This window comes from Dermacentor silvarum, chromosome 2 (assembly GCF_013339745.2).
Source record: "Dermacentor silvarum isolate Dsil-2018 chromosome 2, BIME_Dsil_1.4, whole genome shotgun sequence".
In the NCBI taxonomy this organism is placed as follows: domain Eukaryota; kingdom Metazoa; phylum Arthropoda; class Arachnida; order Ixodida; family Ixodidae; genus Dermacentor; species Dermacentor silvarum.
The window spans coordinates 177,973,578-178,000,716 of NC_051155.1; the positions used below are offsets into that span (position 1 = coordinate 177,973,578).

At 47.9% G+C, this 27,139-nt stretch overlaps 1 protein-coding gene across 1 annotated transcript in view; it reads right to left on the minus strand.

The window, feature by feature from the left end:
* The window catches only part of LOC119440585 (sodium/potassium/calcium exchanger 5-like), a 73,642-nt gene that overhangs the window by 21,309 nt on the left and 25,194 nt on the right, over positions 1 to 27,139 (minus strand). Inside the window, 3 exon segments of the mRNA XM_049662976.1 lie at positions 21,186 to 21,271; positions 22,192 to 22,527; positions 25,817 to 26,030. Of these exon segments, the coding sequence (XP_049518933.1) occupies positions 21,186 to 21,271; positions 22,192 to 22,527; positions 25,817 to 26,030 (636 nt within the window).

Below are 27,139 nucleotides of genomic sequence, written 5' to 3' on the forward strand. Positions count from 1 at the left end.
CAGTTGAGCGACAAGACAGAATTTGTTAATTGCAAAAAATTTAAAGACTGCTTACACTCTTCTATTGCGTCATTGACTAATACTAATGACGAAGACATTGGCTTGAAAATTTGTTCAGCGTTACAGATGTCCCGACAAAAGTCTGAATTCGTAATTCAGACAGCTAAACGTACATCATCTAGTCCCTGGTGGAACAATGAGTGCTCACGAGTTTATCGCAGAAGAAAAGCTGCTTGGAAAAACTTCTACATAATCAGAGCCCACAAATTGGAAGATTATCAATTTATTTCGGCAACCTTCAAACGCACTGTCAAACACGCAAAAGATGAGTACGATAAAAACATTTTGATTATCTATCTGAATCCAAAACAACGTGCTTTATTTTATTTCCTTCGATCTAGAAACAGACTCCCACTGAGCGTTAATGTAGACTCATTGTCTATACCGCACAGGAAATGCAGGAGTCCTTAGACCTATTGGCTAAATGATTGGAGAGCCGTTCACAACGCGTCTTCAAAATTCTGTTCTTACTCCTACATTCTCGGACTACAAAGAGATATCCTATTCGGAACTAGCACAGGTCATGTTACGGTTACCAACTACAGCGCCTGGCCCGGATGGAATAACAAATGCAATGTTAAAAATTTTCTTCCAAGAAGCCCCACGTGAGCTTCTGAAGTTGCTAAATTACTCTATTAGCAATGCATGGATTCCACATGAATGGAAGATCGCCAAAATTATTCCGTTACTTAAAAAGCAAGGGGCAGGGTATACTATCGACAACATCAGACCAATTGCGTTGACATCAAACATAGCAAAACTTATTGAAAGAGTGCTTCAGGGGCATATAATGAAGTTTATTGATGAAAATCAATGTTGAGTCCTTGTCAAACTTGGATTTAGATCTGGCTATTCAATATGGCACGCGCATGTAGACCTTGAAAGTCGCATTAACATCGCCAGACAGAAAAAACAATATGCGGCGTTAGTTACTTTAGATATATGTAAAGCCTATGACAGCATTGAACATGCAATTTAACAAATCGGTTACAGGGCCATGGCTTTCCAGGATATATTGTAGCATGGGTGCATGAATTTTTGAAAGACAGGGAATTCTTTTGTTTTCGAAGCGGCTATTCTTCTGGTAAACACAAGCAAACAAGAGGTGTGCCTCAGGGATCGGTACTTTCACCAATATTATTTAATATTTTACTGAGCGGAATCCCCGTTCACCCAAGGTGTCAGTACCTACGTTATGCTGACGACATCGCCTTTTTTGGTATGGCTAGTGACCTATACTCCCTTTACGAAATTTGCAGTCCTATCTAAAGAAACTGGAAGGCTGGCTGGATAGCTTACACTTAAACCTGAATGCTAATAAGTGTGCTATCCTTGTTTTTCCCGTTAAAGACCCAGTATACATATCGCTTAACTATCATCACGAAGATATCCCACAAGTTCAGTCACTGAAGTACCTTGTAGTTATCTATAACGGAAATCTTAACTGGCGGCCGCATATTGATATATTGCAACAAAAGGGAGCTCGTACAATGGGCATCTTGCGCAAGTAAGCAATCGAAGAACAGGTATGCGAAGAAAATCCCTTTTGATGGTATATAAAATGTACGTTCGTCCAGTATTAGAATTGGCTGTGTTTATTCTCAGGTGTTCCGTCATACAAGCTTCGACCGCTAGTTTTATTAGAGCGAGAGGCGCTACGTCTGTGCTTAGGCCTTCCAAATACGTTGCAAATGCCGTATTATATCTGGAAGCGAGAATCCCACCTATTATATGCCGATTTCACCTTCTGACTGTTCAGACTTTCTTACGACTATATGAATCACCATTAAGCCGTCCTCAAATAATTTTCATCTCCGATCCACAATTATTTTTTCCCGTTCATTGGCCCAGGTTTCATACACCACAGATTATATTTGTGCAAAAATTACTTGAACCACTAATGTGCAAATTCGCGATGTGCTTCCTAACAATACTCATTCAAATTACCTGGACATCAGGTTCGATGATATTTCCCAAACCACGCAAAACTACTACCTTACAGCATCTTAAACGCCATGTTACAAGACCACCTAAGCTCCCTAGGAACAAATATTATCATTGCAACAGATGCATCACAGAGCGAGGAAAAGACTGGCATTGAGATATTTGTCCTGCACTCGACTGGTCTTTTTCTTTAAGATTGCCCGATTTTGTGCCTATTTTTCTGGCCGAGTTTTTAGCAGTAATCCTAGCTTTACGTAAATTAGACCAAACGACTACAACAGCTGCTATCCTTACTGACTCCCTTTCTGTTTGCTCTTCCCTTACCGCCACTAATGATTCACCTATGCTAAAACTATTTTACTTGCTAGTTCCTGCCCATGTGCAATGTGTTCATTTGATTTGGGTACCTGGTCATAAAGGGTTGTTTTTTAATGAAACTGCCGATTCACTGGCAAAGAACTCACTTTCCGGCCCTGTTCTTCCCATTCTACCAGTGACTGCACACATCACGGCGGCTAGATTTCGGATGCGATCAATTAGAAAAGCCTTATCAAACCCAGTTCTGACTGCTTCTCCAGATTATAAGCACCTGATATTTCCCTGGCGTAGCGAATCCTGTAACACAAAGATGCTTGAGGTCTCTCTCACCAAATTACGTTGCCGTATACCCTCCCTAAATTTCTACTTACACAGGTCGGGTTTGGTTCCCTCCCCCCTCTGCCCGTTTTGTAATGAGGAAGAGACGATACACCACTTTCTTCTATCTTGTCGCCGCTTTACTACGGCAAGAAAACGATTGTTGGAAATACCTTTTCGAAGGCTTGGCCTGGACTTAACAGAAACTAATATTCTTTCGTTCGGGGCGTCCACTTTGGGATTCAGCCACAGGGATGCTTGCTTCGCCGTCCAAACGTTCCTTACAGACTCCAAACGAATACCCTGCTAAATTCTATCCTTTTCTTTTTTTTTTGTACTTTCAAATTACTGATTACTCATTCGATATGACTTTCTTGATTTACTTTAACATATAACTCTACGCTGTTGAATACTAATTTCATAGATATTCGGAAATGTATCCTCAATATTAATTTGGAATAATCCACCCATTTCTTGGCCAATCCCCCTCCGTGGGTAGGAGCCACAGGCGTGATAGGCTACAACAACAACAACACCGCACTGACCTCTCGGTTTCAGAAAACCTCTCCTTCACGGTTTTCCTTCGACCAGAGTCACAGGTCCCATGGACACAGAGCCGAACACCAAAGCTGGACGCGCCAAAACGCCTGCAGACGTATTTTCTGGAGCACAGAGCTCTGCATTACTGACACCAACAGTATCAAGAAGCCCCCGACAACACCATGGAGGCCAGCCCATCGTCACAGTGGCTTCACCAAAGAGAGAAGCCAGTGAATTCGCCGTTTACAAACCTCGCCAGTGGCTAGCCCTGCTAGAAAAACAGCATGTACAACCAAGCCCCGAGCCATGATCCGAAACTGCCGAGATCACATCGCATGTGACGCTCGGTCGTGCAAAGGCTACGTCCGGCAACGAGTGGAAAACACGCGCTTCGAGGTCGCCTAGCAAGGCCTGGCGTTTGAGTGGACCAGCTGCAGCCCCTCCTGCCGCACCTTTTGTTCGTGTGCCGCGGAATCGAGACAATGGCTCACAGAGCCCGCCGAAGAGCAAACGGGGAAGAAGCCCCAGAAGTGTAACACCAACGGAGCCCCAGTCTCGCCTGTGGTTGACGCCAGAAAGAAGCAGGCCGGTGAGCCCAGAGATAGCCGGAAGCCCTCCCAGAATCAAGGTCCTGGTAGCTTCAACCACCGCCTTGTCGAAGCCAGAACGCTACGACGGGTTCCCGGGAGTATCGACGTACGTAGGCGCTCCGGAAGTTATCGTTTTCACGCCTAGACGCTCGGCCAGGGATGCTGCGACACCAATGTCGAGAGCGGATGCTGTACCCGACCAGGGTGGAGAGCAAGCTACAGCCGAGTCGTCGCGTCCGAGGCGAGAGTCAGCCGTCGACGAAGCCGCGTTGATCGACAAGCGGGGACGGCCAACTTTCGTGCAAATGTGGGCGATCTGCAGCGTAACCGTTGCGACCCTCAGCCTTCCGTTCGGACTGATAATACTGACATACGTTTTCACTGGCAGCGGCATCCAAAGCGGAACACATTCAACGAACAGCATGCCAACATCGTTGCGTCCCAGGAGGGCCCCGTCTTTCGTGACCACCACGGACCCTTTCTCAGGAGTCCCTGCGAGCTGCTTGAGACCGGTGCACAGGAGCGCCAACGTCACCGTGGTCTCATCCAACTACTCGCACACGGGCCTGCAACGATCTCAGCACGAGATCTTCTGCGTATTAAACATCTCCCGTCTGGTACGCGCCAACTACATGACGCTCATCGACATGCCGCTCGACTACTGCACCTCCATTGTCTACTGGTCGCTGGCTGTCGGCGCTTCAGGTGTCGTGCGCAGCCGCGTCGAGAATTTCGACCACACCGACGTCGGCCTCTACCACTGGAGGAATCAGCTGTCCAAGCTTCGCTTTCAGGACACCGAGATAATGGTGGCCGTGGGCGGGTATGCGGAGGAGAGCGCGTATTTCTCCATGCTGGGCTGTGACCCCAGTGCACTGGCACGCTTCGTCTCCAGCCTCATGTATATCGTGCAAAACAGCTCCGCGAACGGCGTTGTCATCCACTGGCTGAGCCAGAGCCCGGGTGCGGGCGACCAGATGACAAAACCACCTTGTCCCTTTTGGTCGACGCCATTCGGCGCGCGTATCGCGTCTCTGGCGCTATCGTTGGCGGCGGTAAGATCGCCGTTGTGCTCCCGGGAGACGCGACAATGAACAGTGTCCTGGCGAAGCTGGTGGCTGACCGCGTTGAGTGGCTTTTCCTGCAGGCGCACCTTGCAGACCCGACACCATCAAATCCGAGCGCCGACCCCTGCTCCATCAGGTTTGGCTCAATCCAACCTTTAATTAGGTCACTAAGTGGCAGCGCTGTGTTTTTAGAAAAGATCTGCAGCGGCTACAGCCTCGCCTCTCTCCTGGCCGAGGGCTGGATTTCCCAATCACACCTTGTTATCAAGCGGTTTTCCAACGCCATCTCTCCTGACACCGGCCGTCGCGCAACGGCATCTATGTCGGATGTTTGCGGAAGCGTGATGGACCCTCCTTGCAAAGCAAGAGGTTACGACAATTGTTTGATATTCCGCAGGCTCCATCAGCCAGGCAACGCGTCTTCCCCGGCGCCACTCTATGTGTTCAAAGGAAACAATAAACTCCGTGACTCATTAATGAAAGGCCTTGCCAATCCGAAAATATGCGCAGTCGTATATCACCTAGAAGCAGACAACTTCCGGATGCCCTGCCCATCTTTGAACGTTGGCGTTTTCGCAAGTCTGAGACGCTTCATCAACATCGCGGAGAACTCAAGCAATATCAGCTATCTTGAGCAGAGCCGACTCTGTCAGTAGACGATAGCCTGCAAACATTTAGTCACGCTTATGGGACGATATATCTGGGAATAAATTTTGTGAAAAACTATAGCGGCTTTAGACTCTCTCGCACGCGCGGTTGTTGGCAAGTTACTCTTTCACAGTGCGATTTCTTTTCTCTGCTGATATGCATATTGCTGCTTTGTGCTTGGCCTGTTTTTTAACTTACTCCTTGCTTTCTTGTGACACGGAAATGATCACTTTGCGAACGTGCATTTTGATACCTTAGTTCACGAGGTAGAACAGTACATGCCATTTTAAGTAGCTATCGTTTTAGTCAAATCATGGTTATATGCGAGCTATTCTGGCGTTTGTTGTTGTTGTTGCCTCAAAGCCACGTTTTGAGGCAACAACAACAACCACGTCGCGTTGAATGCTCAGAATTAAACAATTATACAGGTTTCCGAAACACGTCACGGCGTGGCTTTCAGAATTTTTAATGGAAAGAGAACTCTACTGTTTTCAAAGCGGATGTTCATCGTCTAGGTATAAGCAGAAGCGAGGAGTACCACGGGGGTCAGTGTTATCTCCTGTTTCATTTAATATAGTTTAGGCTCCATCCCGCGGCTCCAGGACATTCATGCATACGTTTATGTCGATGACACCGTTTTATTTGCATCGAACGATGATCTACATTCACTTTATGCAGTGTTACAAAATTACTTATCTACTCTTGAAACTTGGATTGAGAGCATACCTATGTCTCTGAACGTTAGTAAAAGTGCACTCCTTCTCTTTCCTTTAGATGTTCCCGTTCACATTTCACTAATGTATCGTCAAGAGTTCATTCCCCACGTGGATTCTCTAAAATACCTGGGAATTTCATATGATGGGACACTAAACTGGAAACCCACATTGAAAACGTCGTGTCTAAGGCAACTCGTGTTATGGGATGGTTGCGTAAAATCAGTAACCGGCGATACGGGTTGCGAAGACATACATTAATTATGATATATAAAATGTACGTCCGACCCATCATAGAATTTGGGTGCCCGTCTTGTTTTCTGGCCGTCCATCTTATAAAATTCAACCTCTGGTACTGTTTGAAAGGGAAGCTCTGCGTTTGTGCCTTGGGCTCCCTAAGTTTGTTGCAAACACCGTTCTGTAATGGAAGCGCGATTACCATGTTTAAAAAGTAGATTCAGGATTCTTACTGTCCAAACGTACCTAAAATTTTACGATTCTCCTCAAAGAAGATCAGTGCATGTTTTCATTAACGAACCAAGTACATTTTTTTAGTAATCAGTGATCACGACTGCACACCCCTCAGATCGTTTTCTTACATGCACAGCTGACACCACTGAATGTGCAAATTCAAGTATTCACCCAAAAAAGTGAATCGGAAAAAAGCCTCCAAATTGAATTTTACGATATTTTCTCCTCGAATGCTACCCTTCCAATATTTAAATTGGAATATTTCAATATTTAAATGACCAATTACAAGATTACGTCTCTCACCTGGAAACAAGCAATATAATTGCGACTGATATTTCATTGTCAGACGAGAAGGCTGGCGTAGGCATTTGCTCTCCTTCCCTTAGCAAGTCCTTTTCTATTCGCCTTCCGAATTACACGCCTATTTTCATAGCAGAATTATTGGCGATTGTTTTAGCGCTGCGCAAACTTCCCCGCGAATCAATTGTCAGTTGTCGTAGTTACAGACTCTCGGTCGGTATGTGCGTCGCTTTCCTCGGCAACGAATACAACTATCTTAAGTGTGTCCCAAAATTTTGTCCCTACAACGTCACAAAAAATTAATTTGCTCTGGGTTTCTGGCCACTGCGGTTCATACCTAGACGAAATGGCAGATTTATAAGCCAGAACATCTTTAAATGGACCTGTGATTCATATTTTACCGGATACAGCTGACGCCATTGCATCGATATTCAAAACGTTTTGCCTACGAAACGACTTAAGCAAATTATCGCTGATCCCATCTACAGACTTTCAGTATCTAGGCTTTTGCTGGAATAATCAACGGTGTCCTTCACGGCCGTTGGAAGTTACATACTCCGGATTACGCTGTGGCATCCCGGAATTGCATTTCTATTTACATAGAGCTGGTCTGACAATATCCCTCTGTGCCACAACTGTAAGGAAATTGAAACAATACACCACTACTTTTTATCACGCCGACGTTATTAAAACCAGTGAAAGATATTACTCGAAGCTCCACTGCGCAAAATTGGATTAGGATTCAGTACACCAGTATTATTATCATTTTGGAACTCGACCCTTGGCTATTGTCACAGAAACGTTTGTTGCGCAATGTTGGATTTTTTAACTGAAACAAGACGATTACCCTGCTAATTATTGTAGCTTTATTCTACCTATCACATAATTACTCATTTCACTGAAATTACTTTATCCAAATTCTTTAGTAACATTTTGTTTATTCTCACCTTGACAGTAACCTCATTTAAAATTCACCCTTCAGTTAGTCTGACTGATCGCTGGAATACTAGTCTAGTTGTTCCAAAATGCCCTTTCTTTTTGTTTTTTTCTTTTTATTTTTTTTCTTTCTTTTACTTTGCGTTTTTCATTTTCAAAAAGAATTTTCTTTAGCTACCTACGGAGTGATTGCGTTCATCTTAAAATCAAATCACCCTCGTCTGGTTCCCAGCACACGCCGGTATGTCCACCCGCACCTCACCAACCTCAACGAGGTTACACACTCCGTAGCACGAGAACTGGTCAACCGTGCCGGAGAAGGTGCATGTGCACCCGAAGGACGTGACCGCCTTACAAGATACCACGACCTTGTGAAGTCATTTTACCTCGCAAGAAGAATCTTTCCCACCCCTCACGGCAAGTCAAACAGAGCACAGGCAACCACCCTTCGCCTGTTACAGACCAATACGTACCCCTCCCTCACACGCTATCACATCATATACCCCGACATCTACACAAGCCACACGTGCAAGATCTGTAAAACTCAACCAGCAACACTCCCCCACATGATATGATGTGCAAACATCTATACCCAGACCTTAATCCCGTGACCCTCTCGTCGAGAGAGGCGCCGTCCAGCGCAGCTCCCATCTCGACAACCAACTCTGGGCTACCCAGCAGGCGTACGAAGCGGCGATGAGGCAAAACCTCGACGTCCCATCATGGGAGGCCTAGGCCCAGCCGACTATACTGCTGGTTCTAAATAAAGTTCACTCTCTCTCTCTCTCTCTCTCTCTCTCTCTCTAGCTACCTACGCTGCCCGATTCTTGGCCTATCCCCTTCAGTGGGTACGAGCCAAGATATAGGTTCAATCATCATCATCATCATAAAGCGCTGTTATCCTTGCTGTACACAGGGTTTCTCGTCTCCTACTAGGACGTGACACTGAGGGAGGAGCTGGGTTGGACTGCCTCATGCTTGGCACCCCATCGCGGACCCATACATCCCGTATTCAGAAACCAAATGAGAGTGTTGCCATGTTTGCTGAAGATATGGCCCGCCTTTTCCGCCGAGCACGCCCAGAGATGGCAGAAGAAAAGAAGTTGCGCTATTTCTTGCGGGGAGTCAAGGAGCAAGTGTTTGCCGGCCTCGTGAGGAATCCACCGAAGACAGTGGCCGAGTTCACCAAGGAGGCTACCGCCATCGAACGGGCACTACAGCAGCGGCACCTCCTATATGACCGCACGAACTCACCGATGAATGATTCAATTCTGCCTAAGAATTGTGGCACATCTCTGCGTGAAATCATCCTAGAGATTGTGCGAGAGGAGATCCGGCAGCTCGCGATTGCTCCCGTGGCACCAGCGGTGGCTTCTGTCGCTTATGGAAGTTCGACAGTCCTTTTTTTTTTCACCCGACTGGCAGGCGATGCCACGACGATTCACTTACACAGAAGCTGTTTGTAGACCACTTCCCGCCAATTCGATGCTGCTGACACCGTCGACCACTCCAACGCCGCCCCCACCCTCAATGCCCTATCGTCGACAGTCACCGCCTCCACCGGCAACGCCGTATCGTCGACAGCCGATCGCTGCACCTCGGTCTTAAGGAGAATTTCCTGCCGGCTACCCGCTTCTGAAAACCGATTTGTGGCGAACCGCTGACCGCAGACCGCTATGCTTACATTGCGGCGAAGCAAGGCATGTTTACCGAGCTTGCCACTATCGTGCAGCTGAGTTTCCGAGATTCTCCTCCAACTACAATTACCGTCCCTTTGAAGCTGATCCATGTACCTGCGACGACAATGCTACAGACTTCCGGCCGGAAGGTTCGACGACGCCTCCATCGCGTTCCCCATCTCCAGCTCGTTACTCTACCCCACCCCGTCGTGGTTTTCCTGAGGTCTCTAAGGGCAGGTCCTTTAGCCCGTGCCGTGGAAACTAGAGGCAGCGACCTCCGGGGGTGAGGTTGCAAACCGTCTAGCTTCTCAAGAGCCCCCATCACCGAAGATCGATGACTCCAAGACTCCGACGACTCCAACCACGCCCCGTGTAACCGACGCCGTCAGTGCCGATCTTGTCGTTCGCATTGACGGCTACGAAGTGGCCGCTGTCGTTGATACTGGTTCGCATTTTTCGATAATGAGTCTCAAGCTAGCCGACAGACTCAGAAAGGTGAGCACGCGGCGAACCGAGCCCAACATCAAAACTGCCGGGGGCCAGTTGATGACGCCGATTGGAAAATGCACTGCCAGAATAGTTATCACCGGCTCAGCCTCGTCATTCTCTTTGAGTGATGTAAGGAACTTACATTGGGGGTGCATTTCTTCAGAGAGTACGGTGCAGTGATTAATGCCCGTGACCGCATCGTTACATTTGCTACGTGCTCAGACAACGTCGACCCCGTGGCACACCAGCGACCGCGCTTACGTATCACTGACGACGAGACGCTTTCGCCGCGAAGATGTTCCCTCGTGCGTGTAATCTGCGACAACTTACACAGCGGGAGCGGAATCGCTGAACACATCAACACACTGGTACCGAGTCACTGGCGTTTCCATCGCCAGGGCCGTAGTTAATGAACTCGATGGATATGCTGAACTCCTGATGAAGAATTTTAGCAGGGAACGCCGACACATTGTTAAAGGCACTGGTGTTGCTTACTTCGACGAACTTGCCCCAGTACAAGACTGCATCTCAGTGCAGCACGTGGCGTCCACCATGCCTATGCCTGCACCTGTGGTTGACGTCAGTCTAATTTATCGCCCGTCGAACGCAACAGCCTTCTTGAGCTCATCAATCAGTTTCACAGCGGCTTCTCATCGGCGTCAAGAGTTAGCCAGACGCCGCTCACCAAGCACCCTGTTATCACCGAAGCCGACGCAAGACCCATTCGGCAGAATCCTTACCGTGTACCACCAAAAAGCGCGAGGCAATACAAAAACAAGTGAAAACGATGCTTGAGGACGAGGTTATTCGGCCATCTAAGAGTCCTTGGGCATCGCCTGTCGTATTGCTGAAAAATAAGGACGGTAGCCTGCGCTTCTGCGTCGACTATCGAAAACTCACCCTGATCACAAAGAAAGATGTTTATCCGCTACCGCGTATCGATGATTCGATACCTGGACAGGCTACGAAACGCACGTTACTTCCGTCGATGGACTTGATTGTGGTTGTGAAGAGGAAGAGGCGCTATTTTCTGCAGCCCTGAAACCTTGAAACCTTGAAACTGGCAAATCGAAGTTGATAAGAGGAGGAGGAGGTGGAGACAAAATTTTTATTGAGAGAAAAATGTCGCAGTTTCACCCGAAAGGCTATGCATCAATTGCGATATCAAATTAGTAGAGAGCTATACGGAGTAAGGATAGTAGTTTTATGAGCTGTATACACTTGGACATGTAGCAGCACCAGCAACGCGCAGAAGTGTTGTCGACGCCGTCGGCGTTTTGCCCGCGTTCGCACCGAACGCGCGCGGCGTTGGTGACTGTTGCCCGTGCCTGCGGCGGCGGCTCGGAGGTTTTCGACGAGATCAGAACCGGACACTCGTCGAGTAGCGTCGGAAGTTTAGGGGCGAAGCTCCTTAGTGTGTGGGTCGTTCCCTCCTCTGTAGTAGTAGTAGTATGTAGCCACCTGTAGTTTTATTGCGATAGCAATTATATGGACACTCAAAAGCAGATTTCTGCTGTCGGCGTCGCCGTCGCCGTCGCCGTCGCCGTGAGGTTCCGTATGACGTCATTTGGAGATGAAATCGTCGCCGCGCGCCGAACGCTGTATGTGCGAGTGAAAGGGCGCGAGGGGCGCGTCTTTCACGGGGAGTGAACGCACGGCGCAGAACAAACGCGCGTTCTGCGCCGTGCTCGCTTAAGGGCTGCAGAAGTAGGCGTCTCTTTTCTCCTTTACAATCACCATATATGTAGAGCAAACGCGCCTTCTTCAGACGCGCGAGAGGCCGTGGGGGAGGCGGAGGGAAGGGAGGCGACGTTTAGCTGCGGCACCAAGTGCCTATTTATATCAGAGGCTCCAACAACAGTCACCAACGCCGAACGCATTTTGAGCTAACGCGGGCAAAACGCCGACGGCGTCGACAACAGTTCTGCGTGTTGCCGGTGCTGCTGCATGTCCAAGTTTATACAGCTGATAAAGCAGCTATCATTACTCCGTATAGCTAGCTCTCTTCAAATTTGCTATCGCAATTGATGCTTCGCCTTTCAGGTGAAACTGCGACAACTTTTTATGAAGTGTTCATTAGATGGCGTTCCGGTTCTGGTTCCACTTCCGGTTCCACTTCCGGTTCCGGTTCCACATTGCGTGCGTTCGGTGCGAACGCGGGAAAAACGCCGACGGCGTCTACAACAGGGCCGGTATTTTGTAGCGATGCCTTTAAAGTAATAATGCCTTTTCGCGCTTATCGCGCTTTGTCAGTGGTCAGAGCGACGGTCCGGTCGCGTTATCAACGTTGATATCGTGAGCGGACCGTCGCTCTGACCACTGACAAAGCGCGATAAGCGCGAAAAGGCATTATTACTTTAAAGGCATCGCTACAAAATACCGACCAGTTCTGCGCGTTGCTGGTTCCGCTGCATGTCCAAGTTTATACAGCTGATAAAACTACCTTGAGTCGACCCCATATGGCTGCTTCGCATACTACTCAGGGTTCCCCTACGGGAAGATGGTGTAATTTTCTCTGCCGTTCCCGACGCGCGCTCTCTTTATTTCTCGTCCGTAGCTGTGGTTTACCCGAATGATCCCCCGGTGCTTCGCCCACTCATCATCATTCACTTCGTGGATATGCTGTGATTTTTTTACCACCTTCTCGCCTCGCAACATTTTTATATAAATACGCATTTGCTGCTGCAGCTAAACGTTTCCTCCCCTCCCTCTCTCCTGTCCCCCCATGGCCTTTCGCGCGACGGAAGATGTCGCGTTTGCTCTCCGCCGTGCGTTCGCGCGCGCTTCCACTAGCACATACAGCATACGGTACGCGGCGACGATTTCGTCGCCGTTGGAGAGGGAGGCCGCTAGGGGGCCACGCCGAGCGGACGCGCTTCGCAAGGGCTCCGCGTCTTTCGAACTCCAGCGACCGGCTATTGCCAAGTATCGAGCACCAAACCTTCACCGTTGACGCCGGAATTCGTCCGGCACCCGGAGGACCCGTTTTTTTGGCAAACCCACGTGTTGTTCTTCGTGAAGTACCACCTTCGAAGACAGGCTCACCGGCAGCCGCGCTAAGCCTAGCGCCGGCTTCGCCGATTGAGCTGCCGACGCCGACCACTACTCCGCCAACATGGATGTGGAAGTGGAGGGGACCGAGCTTTCCCCTGAAGAATTCTGATCAACCTGGCTGGATGCATGCCCATAAGGTCCTTGGACGTGGAAAAACTACGACGAAGGTTGCCGCCGGAAGCTTCTACGGAGGCAAGTACAACAACTAAGGAGGCCGGCGCGTCGCAAACAGCGTCGCAAAAGAACAACGTCGGAAAGAGTGAAGCGTCTCACACAGCTGAGCAGCGCAGGCCGCGTCGGCGCGCACCCCCGCCGCGGATGCCTGCCAATGACTACAAAATCGTCGTTCGTCCTCGTGACGGACTAAATCTTAGCGTCTGGAGTGAAGCTGAAGTCGCCGACAGTATCAGAAAAACACTACTGTTTTCCGGATGCCACGACTATCACGGATGTGGTTCAGGTGAACCGAGCACAGAACCTTGTCCTGGTTTCAACACCGGATGAAGGACGCGCAGAAGCCTACAGCAAACTGACAGAACTGTCGCTTGGCGGAAAACTCTACAAACTAAGCCCCTACGTCACTGCTCCAGACGATTCAGCTAAAGGGGTTCTACATGGCATTCCCGGGTATGACACGCAAGCAGATATCATAAGCAGCTTGCAAAACAATACACCCAGAGTACTGCACGCTCGGCGTCTGGGCACCACTAACTCTGTTATCATCGTCTTCGAAGGACCAATGGTCCCCCACTACGTGAGGTATAGAGGAACGCTTATGCGTTGCTTGCTGTATAAGAAGAAAATTGAAGTCTGTAGCATCTGCCGGGCTATAGGCCATCGCCGGGACATATGCCCTACACCTACGGTCAAGAGGTGCCAAAAGTGTGGACAAGACAATCCTCTGGAGGAACACGAGTGTGAACCGAAGTGCGTAGTGTGCGGAGGCCCGCACATGGCACGCTCCAAAGACTGTAGGCGACGTTTCACTACTCCTCCGATCATCCGACGACGCCGACTCCAACAACGGCTGACACAGTTTACTACACAACCAACCCTGGACCAGGGAGGACCTCAAGTGAGACCCAGCCGCTCCAGGGAACAAAAGCGCCAGGAGTCGGACGCTGGACGGAGCAGGAGCCGCTCCCTCTCCTACCCGCCGCTGCCGACCAGGCAGAGGTCTAACTCCCGACCCAGGAGCACTCAGGTGAGCTGGGCTAGTGGGCCTCCCAAACAGGCTGCAGTCGAGGACAAAAAAATGCAAGCCCTGGAGGTGCGAATCGCACAGCTAAGTGAAATCATTTTACGGCAGGAAAAAGAAATCTCCCAGCTAAAGCTATTACAACGCAATCAGGAGCCGAAAACCCAGGTCCTACCTAACCTTACTCAGCCTGCGGCGGTACAATCTGATACTCACAGCCCAACCCCACAGGCACAATCTAGCCAGGCTGATAACTCACCTCCGCCTAAGCGTAAGGCCATGGAAGGTGACCGCACCAATAATTTCGAAGCTAGACTCACTCAGTTGGAAGCTAAATTTGACAATTTTCAAACGAGCTTAGCGCAATTAGTGGATACAGTACAGACCTTTGTTCAAACAACAAATACGCGGCTTGATAGTATGCCCACGCAATTCGCCGCAGTTACATGTCAGGGGGACTCTGTACAGTCATTTAAAGCTTCTAAAACTACTAAACCATACGGCCGTACATCGGCCACCCCAACACCTCGCCCTATACAGGTACCATCCCAAGCTGCGCTCACTTGCCCAATTCCTTCTGCGCAGCTATACGCACCTCCTCATCATGGCACAACGCCTTAACTACACGATTTGGCAATGGAACTGCCGGGGGTTCCGCCGCAAGCGAGGGAACCTCCAACAGTTCGTTGCCAGCAGAGACGCTCCCGATATTATTGCCTTACAAGAGGTCATGGGAGAAGCGAAACTAGCCGGCTACAAATCTTATAGCTCAAAAAACGCTACGTATAGCACTAGTACAGCTGTATTAGTTCATCGCAACCATCCGGTATTGCAACACACCTTTGACGAGGACATGGGTATAGCATATGTTTTGTTAGAACTCATTCCACGTAAAAGAGGCGGTCCCACTCTCTTTGTCCTAAATATATACAGTCCTCCAAAATCTCGTGCTCACCGCTTTGGCACACTCTTCGCCAAGACACTCCAGCTGGTGCAACACAGCAGTCTCTTGATCGTGGGTGACTTTAATGCTGCCCACATAGGCTGGGGATACCTAACGTCTACTCCCAAAGGCAAAGACCTTTGGAATCAGGCACAACAGCACCGCCTTACTCTAACTACAGACCACAGCTATCCCACTCGCATTGGTACAAGCACAACGAGGGACACAACCCCAGACCTAACCTTTGTTCGCAACATTCCACAATGGCAATGGCAAAATTTAAATGAAACCCTAGGTAGTGACCATTGCATCATCCAATCACAGATACAAGCAGGCCCAGCCAAACCTGTAGGCAAGAAATGCCGCCTCACTAACTGGGACAGATTTCGTGCATACAGAGACCAAAACGCTCCAGCTCATATAGATATTCTAGACGAATGGACCTCGACACTAATTGGAGACATCTCCGCTGTCACGGAGGAGGTCCCCGAGTCTGCCGGATTGGGGGTGGTGGATTCCCATCTTCTCCATTTATGGCAGGCTCGCAGCAGCATTCACAACAGATGGCGCAATCAGCGACTAAATAAGAAACTGAGGATTAGGGTAGCAGAGTTGGACCAACAAATAGCTACATATGCCCAAAAGCTGACTTCCCAACAGTGGAATCAAATTTGCGACGATATGCGAGGGCAGCTTAGCCTCTCTCGTACCTGGCAGCTCCTACGCTACCTTCTAGAACCGGCCACATGTAAATCGGCTCAACGAGAAAAGCTCCTTCGCTTAGCTCACCAATTTCAGGGCAGCAATGATGATCTATTACAAGCCCTCCAAAAAACATACATAGCTTCCCACCCGTCCAAAGTTCACCCCGACTACGCAGGTCCCGAAACCCCCACCATGGATGCTCCCATCCTTGAGGCGGAAGTGAGGGCCGCGGCGCTACAGTTAAATGCCAAATCTTCCCCAGGAGCAGATCAAATCACCAATAAAGCTCTTCAAAATTTAGATGATACCTCCATTAAGGCTATAACGGAATACATGAATAAATGTTGGGAGCAGAGCGTGCTCCCACAGCAATGGAAACATGCAAGGATTATTTTCATACCCAAAGCAGGCAAAACCTTATGTTTAGAGAACCTCCGCCCCATTTCGCTTACCTCCTGTTTAGGAAAGCTAATGGAGCATGTTGTTCTTAATAGACTCCGCAACTTTGTCGAAGACAACAACCTGCTTCCCCCCACCCTCATCGGGTTCCGCCCGGGGCTGTCGACTCAGGACGCCATGCTGCGTATTCGGCATGACGTGCTGGATCGAATTTCTGCGGCGGGCACTAAGGCGATATTGGGGTTAGACTTGACAAAAGCCTTCGATAACATTACGCATACAGCTATTCTTCAATCGCTACATCAGCTAGGCGTGGGGCCGCGCACTTACTCATATGTCAGAGACTTTTTACAGAACAGGACAGCGGAGATTAACTTTGGTGATCTGCGCTCGAACACCATTCACCTAGGAAGTCGAGGGACGCCTCAAGGTTCGGTTTTGTCGCCTTTTCTATTTAATCTGGCGATGAGAGGGTTACCTCCTCTACTGTCCCAGATCCCAGATCTCAAACACAGCATCTATGCTGATGACGTCACCCTCTGGGTATCCAAAGGGAACGACGCGCACATAGAAGAAACCCTGCAGCAGGCAGTGCAAATAGTTGAAGACTACGTCAGACCTAGAGGACTGGAATGCTCGCCACAGAAATCAGAATTACTTCTACTTCGAGAGCAGCGCGGCAGTCGGGGTGCTCGCAGCCCCCAATCAAAGATCACAATCTTAGTAGGAGGGAATCCGATCCCAGAAGTCCCTACGATTAGGATCCTGGGGCTTTATATTCAAAACAAAGGACGGAACGCTGAAACGCTAAACAGGTTGGAGAAGGCGACACTACAAACAATAAGACTCATAAACAGGATTACTAACAGGCACGCGGGCATGAAGGAGGCCGAAACTCTCAGACTTGTTCAGGCTTTCGTGCTGAGCAGAATTACGTATTCTCTGCCATATCTACGCTTAACGCAAGCTGACAAGTCCAGGGTAGAAATACTTCTACGGAGGGTGTATAAGGTGGCTCTCGGCCTACCGATACGCACCTCCACAGAGAGGCTTCTCGCGCTAGGAGTCAACAATACTTTAGAGGAGATGGTGGAGGCCCACCTCACAGCGCAGTATGAGAGGTTGTCGCGAACTACAGCCGGTCGCTATACTCTTTCAGAAGCCGGCATTCGTTACACCCCTACCATAACCCCCAAAACCAATATATCCCCTGTTCAGAGAGCACATCTCAAAATTTTCCCCATACCTCGTAATATGAACCCCACCCATCACACCGAAAGACGAGTGGAGCGGGCCAAAGCCCTGCACACCCGATTTGCAACTAATAATAAAGCAGCCTACGTTGACGCGGCCGAGATCCAAGGACGCCATGCTTTTTCGGTCGCGGTGATAAACTATGTAGGGCAAACAATATCGGGAGTTTCTATCAAAACCACTAACCCGGAGGAGGCGGAAGAGGCGGCCATCGCCTTGGCCATAGCCAACACTCCCAACGCTTTCATTATCAGCGACTCTAAATCCGCTATTCGCAATTATATTAAAGGGCGCATTTCCCCACTAGCTAATAAAATCCTTGCCCAAAACACTAACTATCGCACTATCCAAATTCATTGGGCCCCAGCCCACTCCTCACTCCCCGGCAATGAGGCCGCCCACCAACAGGCTCGAGCTTTCGCCTCCCGAGCCCACGGCCCAGCCCAGGTCGGAACGGAGAATGAGGAGACCGAGGAATTTGGGTGGTCGACACGAGACCGTATGGTGACGTATAATGAAATTACGCAATATTATAAACTAGGCAGACTTATATACCCCCCAGCTCACGAATCACTAACCAAACGGCAGGAGCTCATCTGGAGGAAACTACAGACGGGCTCCTTCCCAACACCGATTTTGTATTCATACATTTTCCCAACAACCTTTACGCCGCAGTGCAAGCTGTGCAGAGCTCCCCGGGCCGACCTGTTTCATATACTGTGGGGCTGTCCAAATATACGTAACCGCGGTAGTCCACAGGGCTTGCAAATTACCACGATGCAGCAGTGGGAGGCCACACTGCTCAGCTCCAACCCAGAGGAGCAGGCCTGGGTCACGGAGCGGGCAGAGGCAGCCGCCAGGGAGCAGGGACTCCAGGCCGACTAACCTCCGTCGCCTCCCGCATCTGAAGAAACCACGAGCCTCTGGTTTCAAATAAATGTTCTGTCCTCCTCCTCCTCCTCCAATTTTGTTTTATTGTTACTTTGTGAGTGTGGCAGCCATGGTTGGCCTAGTAGTTTCTTTAGATATTGTATGTACGGGATTGTAGCGAACATGAAGCGCATATATACTTTTTAAATTCGAAGCATTTCTAGGCGTTGATATACCACTTTGAGAGTATCCATCTATCTATCTATCTATCTATCTATCTATCTATCTATCTATCTATCTATCTATTTATCTATCTATTTATCTATCTATCTATTTATCTATCTATCTATTTATCTATCTATCTATTTATCTATCGCCGTCCATCCGTCCGTCCGCCTACGTCTTGATGCTTTCATGGTCGTTTCAATAACTTATTGTGTACAAGGCTGGCATAGTATGACAAGAGCGTATGATTTATTTATTTATTTTACTTATTTTATTTATTTTCGTACTCTCAATCACCCGAAGGCTTTACAGAGAGGAGGGGCAAGAACAAATGTAAGTATTAATGGCGGTCTTGAAATTCTTGGAGTCAGAGATGGCGGTGATGGAGGCAGGGAGGTGGTTCCCGGCCTCCATCACCGCCATCATCACTGCCATGAACATAAATGATGACACGTCATGACATGAGTATCATGACGTGTGCCATATAAGTCATGAAACAGCCGCCTACGCTCTGGTACTCTCATGGTCGTTTTGTTAACTTGGTATGTACCAAAATTGGCATAGTATGATACGAGTGCATGACGAACATAAATGATAGTTCATGACATGAATGTCATGACATGCATATCATGTAGGTCATGAAACAACCGCCTACGTCTTGGTGCTCTCATGATATGGTCGTTTCGTTAACTTGATAGGTACCAAAATTGGCATAATATGACCAGTGTGTATGACGAATATAAATGATAGGTCATGACATGCGTGTCATGTAGGTCATGAAACAGCCGCCTACGTCTCATGGTCGTTTCGTTAACTTGGTAGGCTCCCTGCATACTGCTTCGCCTAACATCAATTCCCACAGGGCGTGGGATCTGTCGGCTTTTTTTTTTCTTAGTTGTTACATTTTAATTGTATTGTTTAAGGTATAGGCTTCTCCGTGTCTAATGTGCTTGTGTTCTTTTTTTTTCGCGTGCAAAGTGATATTGTACTTAGTTTTGTAAACGTCTGCACTTTGTTCTTTCATTCTTTCAATAAGACTTGTAGATTAAGAACATGCTTCGCGTTGTTCTGCATAGAAAAAGAAGAATAAACTTCGTGCAATCAAATGAAAACTTTAAACGCTGTTCCTTATGTTCTTGCGATTTTCAAGCGTGGTGATAGAATGCCATGGCTGTTTAAATACAGTACTGAATTTATAATCCCGAAAAACTAGGCACACATTTCGACCTTCCATACAGCACTCGTTTGTTCCTGCCTGTCTCCACCTTCGTTGTAGTATTGTTTGCGAAACAACATCAGCTCGACATTCACCAACAAGGACGAACTCCCTTGTAATATGCGGTCTAATATGCTTGCTTAAAAGGTTAATTAGTGTACTTCTGCTAACTAGCAGCTTTTCCGTCACCATTTGTTGAAAAAGGAGCGTTAATCCTTAATTACATAAAACAACGTGGTAAAAAGAGCGCTATAGAGCCCCTTGAACCTCTTACAACCCCCCTCCCACACACCCCCCCCCCCCCCCCGCCTTTTGCTCAAAAAAAAAAATAAGCAGTAACTTCGTATCCAACCCCCCCCCCTCCCCACTTTCTGGTAACACCCCCTCCCCCTAAAAAAATGAAATACTGGATAAACCCCTGGTGCTCACACCATGGCCTCCGTGGCGTGACTGAAACCTGCGCGAGCCCACCCGAGCGTACTTTTAGAGAAGTTATGTTTGCTCCTATTTCTCTATTGAAAAGCATTAGAAGTATATGTTTGGCAGCAGCTCTGTTCTCCTAAACACCCTCCTCTCATACACAGCTCCCGTCAGCCAATAACTTTATTTTCCTTTGCTACTTTTGTCTACATGCCAAATATTATTTTGATATGGAAGTATTTTTGCCAAGATTTCTCATCAACTTCAACTGCTTCCGTGCTTACCTTCCGTCATCGCTAAAACGCTGTTGAATCAAACGGGAAAGCTCAAGAGAAATGAGGAAAGCTTAATTATGTTTCTAAGCTTCGCACCAATACAGACCGAAATCAGCACGTTCCGAGCGCAAGGTCACACGCCCTCCCTGCAGCAAGATGCCAGTGGTCTTGCGCTTCACTTAATTGGGTTAAAGGCAAGCTCGAGCTTTATGCTAAGGCTAGCTCAATTGTGGGTTCTGCTAGAAAATTAATAGGTGATGGGGTAGGGGGGACCTCCTAAACCCTATTCCTACTGCGAGCTTTTTGAAAGATTTCCTTCCTGCCATGTCATCTCAAAGGTTAAGCAGGTATGCCAAGCCAAAAAAAGAAAAACGAAACTACGAGACTTCTCTTTCTTATTTATTTTTCTATATAGCATGGCGATAGCCGAGTGGAATCTACATTTCCTTTCACAAATGCATTGCGAGCGCCAAGCGTGCTCTTGACTGTATTTACATGCACATAAACGTCATCATCGCCTTTGGTCTTCGTCTTCACGTTCAGTCACACGCACATTTTCAAAATAGTTCGGTCGGCCTCCGTCTCTCAAGTGGTGGAGGGGCGGTGCACACGGCAACCTGAACGTAGCTCGAGGAAGATCTAAGACAAGGAGGACGCAAGGGATAGAGGAGCACACAATCTCTCCACAACGCTGGCATGGTAATTTCAATGTGTTCACACTATATTAGAATGTTTAGAGACTGTTCATTACCTGACGCTCTCTCTAGCAAGTGTTTAAGGTTTATTGTTCGTCACATGAGGAATGTGACTCTAGTGTTTGCAAGGCCAATTTGATCGGCAAAGGGTGCGCAAAGGGGCGCGTTTCATCACAACTGGCATCCAACTGTTTTCAATTTCATCCAATTTCATCACAACTGTTTAGCTTTATCAGAACTAGCAGTATACAACCATACTTTGCGGCAGCGAAGGTGTAGTCAGTGTCATCGTGAGATCTGCCGACTTAAATGCCTTTGCAGCGATGGAGCGATGGAGAATCTTGCCAACAATTCGCTCCTCTCTCTCTTTATTTCCTGCATTGCGGGCGCTGTCCAATTAATTTACCTCCTGCACCCAAATTATCCCAATGAGAGCTGAAAACGCACATCGTGGTATTACTATGAAATGGCACACTGGAATTGCATTCCACCTGCTCTGAAAGTGTTCATCAAGAGCGCAGTGTCTATACTTTCACTTACTTTGTTACTGAAATTAAATAACCTTATCTTTTTTCAAGCGATTAGCATTCTCATAATACTTCACAGACTTTCAGAGATGTTTGCGCCTAACCATTTTATTGCCCAAGAAGGATCCTCCTCTCTCCCGCATACCTCTCTCGCCAAGTGGGATGCGTCAGATAGGATCCAGGCTGCATACAAACCTCGTAGATGACTAGTTTAGACGATGGCAGTACAGTGTGTCACTATATTCCGTGAAAGAGCATACGAGGAACCAAAGCACATTCGAGAGAGGAGTGAGGGGACCATCACATCGCCCCTGCCATCCGCGCCAATGTCACCCACCGCTTCGCGCCACGATGACACTGGAGAAGACCTCCGGGATGCTGGTGCCCGCAGCCAGGAGCGTGATGCCGGCCACCGAGTCCGGGATGCCCAGGGTGAAGCCGATGATGGTGACCATCCAGACTGTCACGTAAGACACGGCGCCGATCCAAACCACGGATAGCGCGAAGGTGAGCGGGAACCACTTGCGCATCGACAGCCGCCTGCAGTCCGGAACCGTGAAGTGCAGCAGGAACCGCGCGGGCCAGAACAGCACCCACAGAATCTGGTGGACCGAGCCCTCGTCAGGCATCGACCATATACTCTCGTGCTCCTCTTGCTCGACAATCTTGCACACTGTCGGGAGTAGACAAATAAGGAGCTGGTAGCAAAACACTGGCTTCATTTTATTCTAACTCTCAAGCATGAAAAATCATATGTTACTGTCTACATTGGCACATTGCTTTCCAGAAGCAGCAGCAGCGTTACCTGTGAGAGTCGGTTCATCTAGACGGTCCAAATGAAGAAGCACGAATCACAACTGTGGAACAGGGCACTGCATAGCACCAGCACTCGTCCTGAGGTTCGTGTTTTTCTTGTCGCGTGAGGTTTGATTCAACATATCACACTGTATACGCTGCGGCATATTTTTTACAGCGAGTGCATCGACCAGCCTCGGGTTAAAGCATGATTTTTTTTGTTACCGCACCCCAAGACAAACGATGGGACACTCGCAGTCAGATGTTCGTCCATTTACCTTCTTGGTAGTTGTCACCGATTAGCGTCAAGCAATTGTTCAGCATGGACTCGCTTAAGCGCAAGTTGCCATTGTTTCATCTGATTTGCCGAGCTCTGTTATTCTATTTCAGCTGTTATTTTTTTTCGATAACGCTCTTCCTACTGTCTCTTGTTTGTTTCTTGATGCGTTTGTTATAACTTTTTAAAAAACGCGGCCATTTACCACCTGACCACAGGCAGCATGGTAGGGTAGATACTAGCTTTCTACATCGCTATTCCCAAAAGTTGATCATTTGTGAATGTGAACAAATAAACTAAACTTAGCTAAAACTACAAGGTTATCCCGCCTTGAAACAAGAATTAAAAAGCCGAGCATATCCAAAATAAACGCCTCCTTTGCTACAACAGTAAGGCAAGCGACAGGGCGGACATCATGGTGTTAGGGCGAGGGAGGGCGACTTCGACGGAGCAAGGCCAGATGAGGAAGTCTAGATTCAAGTTGCTACGGTTATCTGCATTACACGTTCCTCGTCAAGCGCAAGCTATGGCATGAGAATCGGCCAATTTCTCTCAGCCGACTTCCGACAACAGTGGTCTCCATCATGTCAGCGACCCTGTCAGAATGGATGACAGCAGACTTCTGCTGCGATTCCTTGTGCTCTGAACTCATTTACTGCGACAGCAGCATTCTCCCACAGTGAAGACCACCATCTTATTTTCCGTTGCCTGCTTGAGTTCAATAATTGGGTTTACCCACTACGGGGAACCAAACTATAACACAGCCGTTATAAAGCGCTTTCTAGGGGGGACGGGTGCGGTTGTAGAAACACTTGGAAAATTAAAGCAACAATTGGGAAAAAAAGGCAGTCAGCGTCTGCGATATCTCCCGAAACAGAGGTTTCCTGAGCCACGCCGGGCGTCATGTACATCTTTTGTAAATACGGAGGCAACGGAGGCAGCTGAGGCAAGCAATGGACGCGTCACTACGTGATCAGACATGGTAGCGCCCACGGGATTGCCGCGAAAAGGTCAATAGTTGAAATAGTAATATAATGATGTGATAGTACAGAAATAATAGCGTTGAATATATTAAGAAGTTCTGACTTGTTCTTTGTGATGTGCACACCTTCCTTCTTCTGTGACATAGGGCCCATGTTGTCTGATCGAATTACACACATGGACCGACCTTGCCATTCTGAGATTCCCTCTGTCGACGGCAGCTATATTTATTCAGTTAAAATGCATAGCTTTATTAAACTTTTCTTCGCAGCTGTATGGCAAAAAAAGAAAAAATTGTTTTTAGGCGGTTGCACATCTCACTATTCAAATATATTTGATTTAGATAATCTCGGCATATCATGCTTATTTTCGTTTGTTTTGCGTAAAACAGTCACATTTAATTGTTTTCATTGTTCAGCCGGACAATGTCCAAGCACCTAACGGCCCAACGTGACTGCAGCATGTCATATGAGATGACCTTCAAATTTGGTCCCTTTACATAACTTTTAAATCCAGTTTTTTCGTAGATCAATATTTAGACCACAGGTAAAGAGGCAGTTACTGTGGTAAAGGCCGCATGCTTTTTTGGCCCGATGACTCGTTTAATGTTCCTCCCTGGGGATTTATCAACTCTGAGGCCAGAACTTCTACTGCAACTAATGGCGCGAGCGAAATAACGCAGTGCCACCTAATTGATTTCAGTGATTTCATTTACTCTGTGCAACTGCAGTGTTACCATATAGGGCACTTGGCGGCTGTGATTCATGTGAGCTACTGCGTAAACAATGTGGTGTTGTCGCTGCCTCGTCGCTATTGGCATTAATGTTGTCGACACTTACGGCGTTGTTTTTTCAATAAATACCTTATTCTCGGCGCATCCTCTATTGTGGGCATGTGCCATGTTTGAGGGTTATCATCATCCTCATTGTCATGTGTGCCTCATCTGTGCCACCGACGGTGTTTTCATGAGCATTACAACAGAGAAGTGAGCTCAAACACACCGCGATGTTCTCAAAAAGAAAAAAAAAACAATGTACAGGAGAGTAGCACGCATCTCCGCTTCTACTCCGGCTGCGAATGGCGCGGCTGAGCGCGACCGCATTCCGTCCTATCTTGGAGATCATCTGCGCTGGGCTCGAAGGCTAGCCGAAGCGAGACACTGATGGTTTCGTGTGCTCTCTGTTCTCGTGCGCCTGGTTGGCTTAGAAGCGAGAGCCAGCATGAAGAGGAATTCGCTCGCCGCTGCTGCCGCTGGCGTTCTAACAGCAAGTGTCCGCGCTAATTGAGTCAGGTGTGTTCATGTTTGTCGGGACGCTTGACACTGTGCTTGTTAATTAAGTTAGTAAGTGAATGTTCACCAGCACTTTATACAGCTAATAAAGCTAACCTTACTGTGTAAAGCTAGCAATTTGCTACCGCAATCAATAGTTCGCCTTTAGGCGGAACTGCAACTTTTTTCTTCACGCTGGGCCAAACCAGAATCTTTTCAGGTTAACCTCCCTGCCTTTACCACAACTTCTCTCTCTCTCTCTCTCTCTCTCTCTCTCTCTCTCTCTCTCTCTCTCTCTCTGTGTGTGTGTGTGTGTAGTGACGAGATGGTTTGACAACGACATAAATCATCATTGTGCGTCATCGATGACGACAAAGGTGGTCTTCAGCGTAATGGAATGGATGGACGGACAAGCCAAACGCAATTTCGAGCACGTAACTGCTCTCGCAGTAAAAACTTGTTAAGAGTGTCGGAAACAACTCCGCGACACGCGACAGTTGACGAGAGAAGAACGCAGAACCAGAAGGCTCCAACTTTTTCGTACAGTACCACTCAGTTTCTGTTACCTATTAAACAGGATCATTTAGCTTAACATAGTCGTTGGTTGGATCGAAAGAAAGAGAGCCAGGCGGCACGCACCACTTTCGGTTAGGAGAACACTGTCTCGTCGCAGCCGCTCTTCTCCCGCGGACATAGCCGAGTCCCTCCTCGACCGAGCCTTGGGCACTGCAGGTGCCTCTTCGTCGCCGCCTCCAAGCAGCGGCGTTTCTTCCTCGGCGACTGACTTGCGGCTCGCCTTTGGTGGATCCGGGCCCACAGTGCCTGGGAACCACCTTTTCCGTAGTGCTTCCACCTACGATTTGGAACCAGTGGAGCAGGGATCGGGTCAGTGTTCTTGCTAGTTGAGAACACGCTCTCTAATTCGTCACAGAAAATATACTTGACTTTCCGTACCAGCTGTGTATTGCGGTTTCATAAGTATAAAGAAAATTTAATGAGAGTTGCTGCAGCGACGCCATATACACAGCCGGACCACAAGCAGAAAAATTAAGTGCCTCCACCTTTCGCGTGGTTATCTTGTTCAGTTTTTCGCTATGCTTACTATTAAGAGGACTTCCATCTTCAGAAACTCTGCTGCAGTAAAAGCGCTCATGCGGCACACGTGATAATTGTTTTAAGTCAACGTTCGATAATTTTTTTACACTTTATTTGCTTTATTTGCTATGTTCGACACATGTCCCAAGGATGTTACACTGCTCTGCATAGCCCAACCAAGCTGCTGGAAGCGTGAACGTCGTACCTACACGATCGCCCTTGCTCTTCAAAACGCTGTAGCGGTTCCCACACTCACTGCATGCTTGTTATAGAAACACATTTAACCGACGGTGTAATAAAATCTAACGCGGTTTGTGACAACTAAACATCGTGCAGTCCATACGGACTTTGTTTTACGTTTAGCATACATCATACATAAAATCGTAAACTTCACCGACCAACAAGCTAACAGTGTTCATTATACAAAACTATCAGTATATCCCTATATGACGAGTGAGAAATATATTGAAGGAAGCAGGCGTTGTTAGTGTAAAGAAGAGGCACACGCAAATAATCTCGACATAATGTATTACACAGCACACGTCCAGTAGATGCGGCATGGTATACTGCATATTTGACCGTGCATGCATCCCTTATTACAGAATTGCAAGGTAATGACGTAAGAGGAAAGAGCAGAGTCACGATGAACGCAGTGTGAAAAAGCTGCATTGGGTAGCGTGCACACATACTACGTAACATTAGACGTCTTTCGAAAACGTAAGACGTGCCTTCGTGTTTGACAAGTCTCCTAACATTCGTTGGCTCAGACCGGACGATGTCTTTTCAGTCATGGCCAGTGCCGCGTAGAAAAATAGAGATATACGAAATAAAGGTGAAAGGCAGGGATATTAACCTGGAAAATAAATT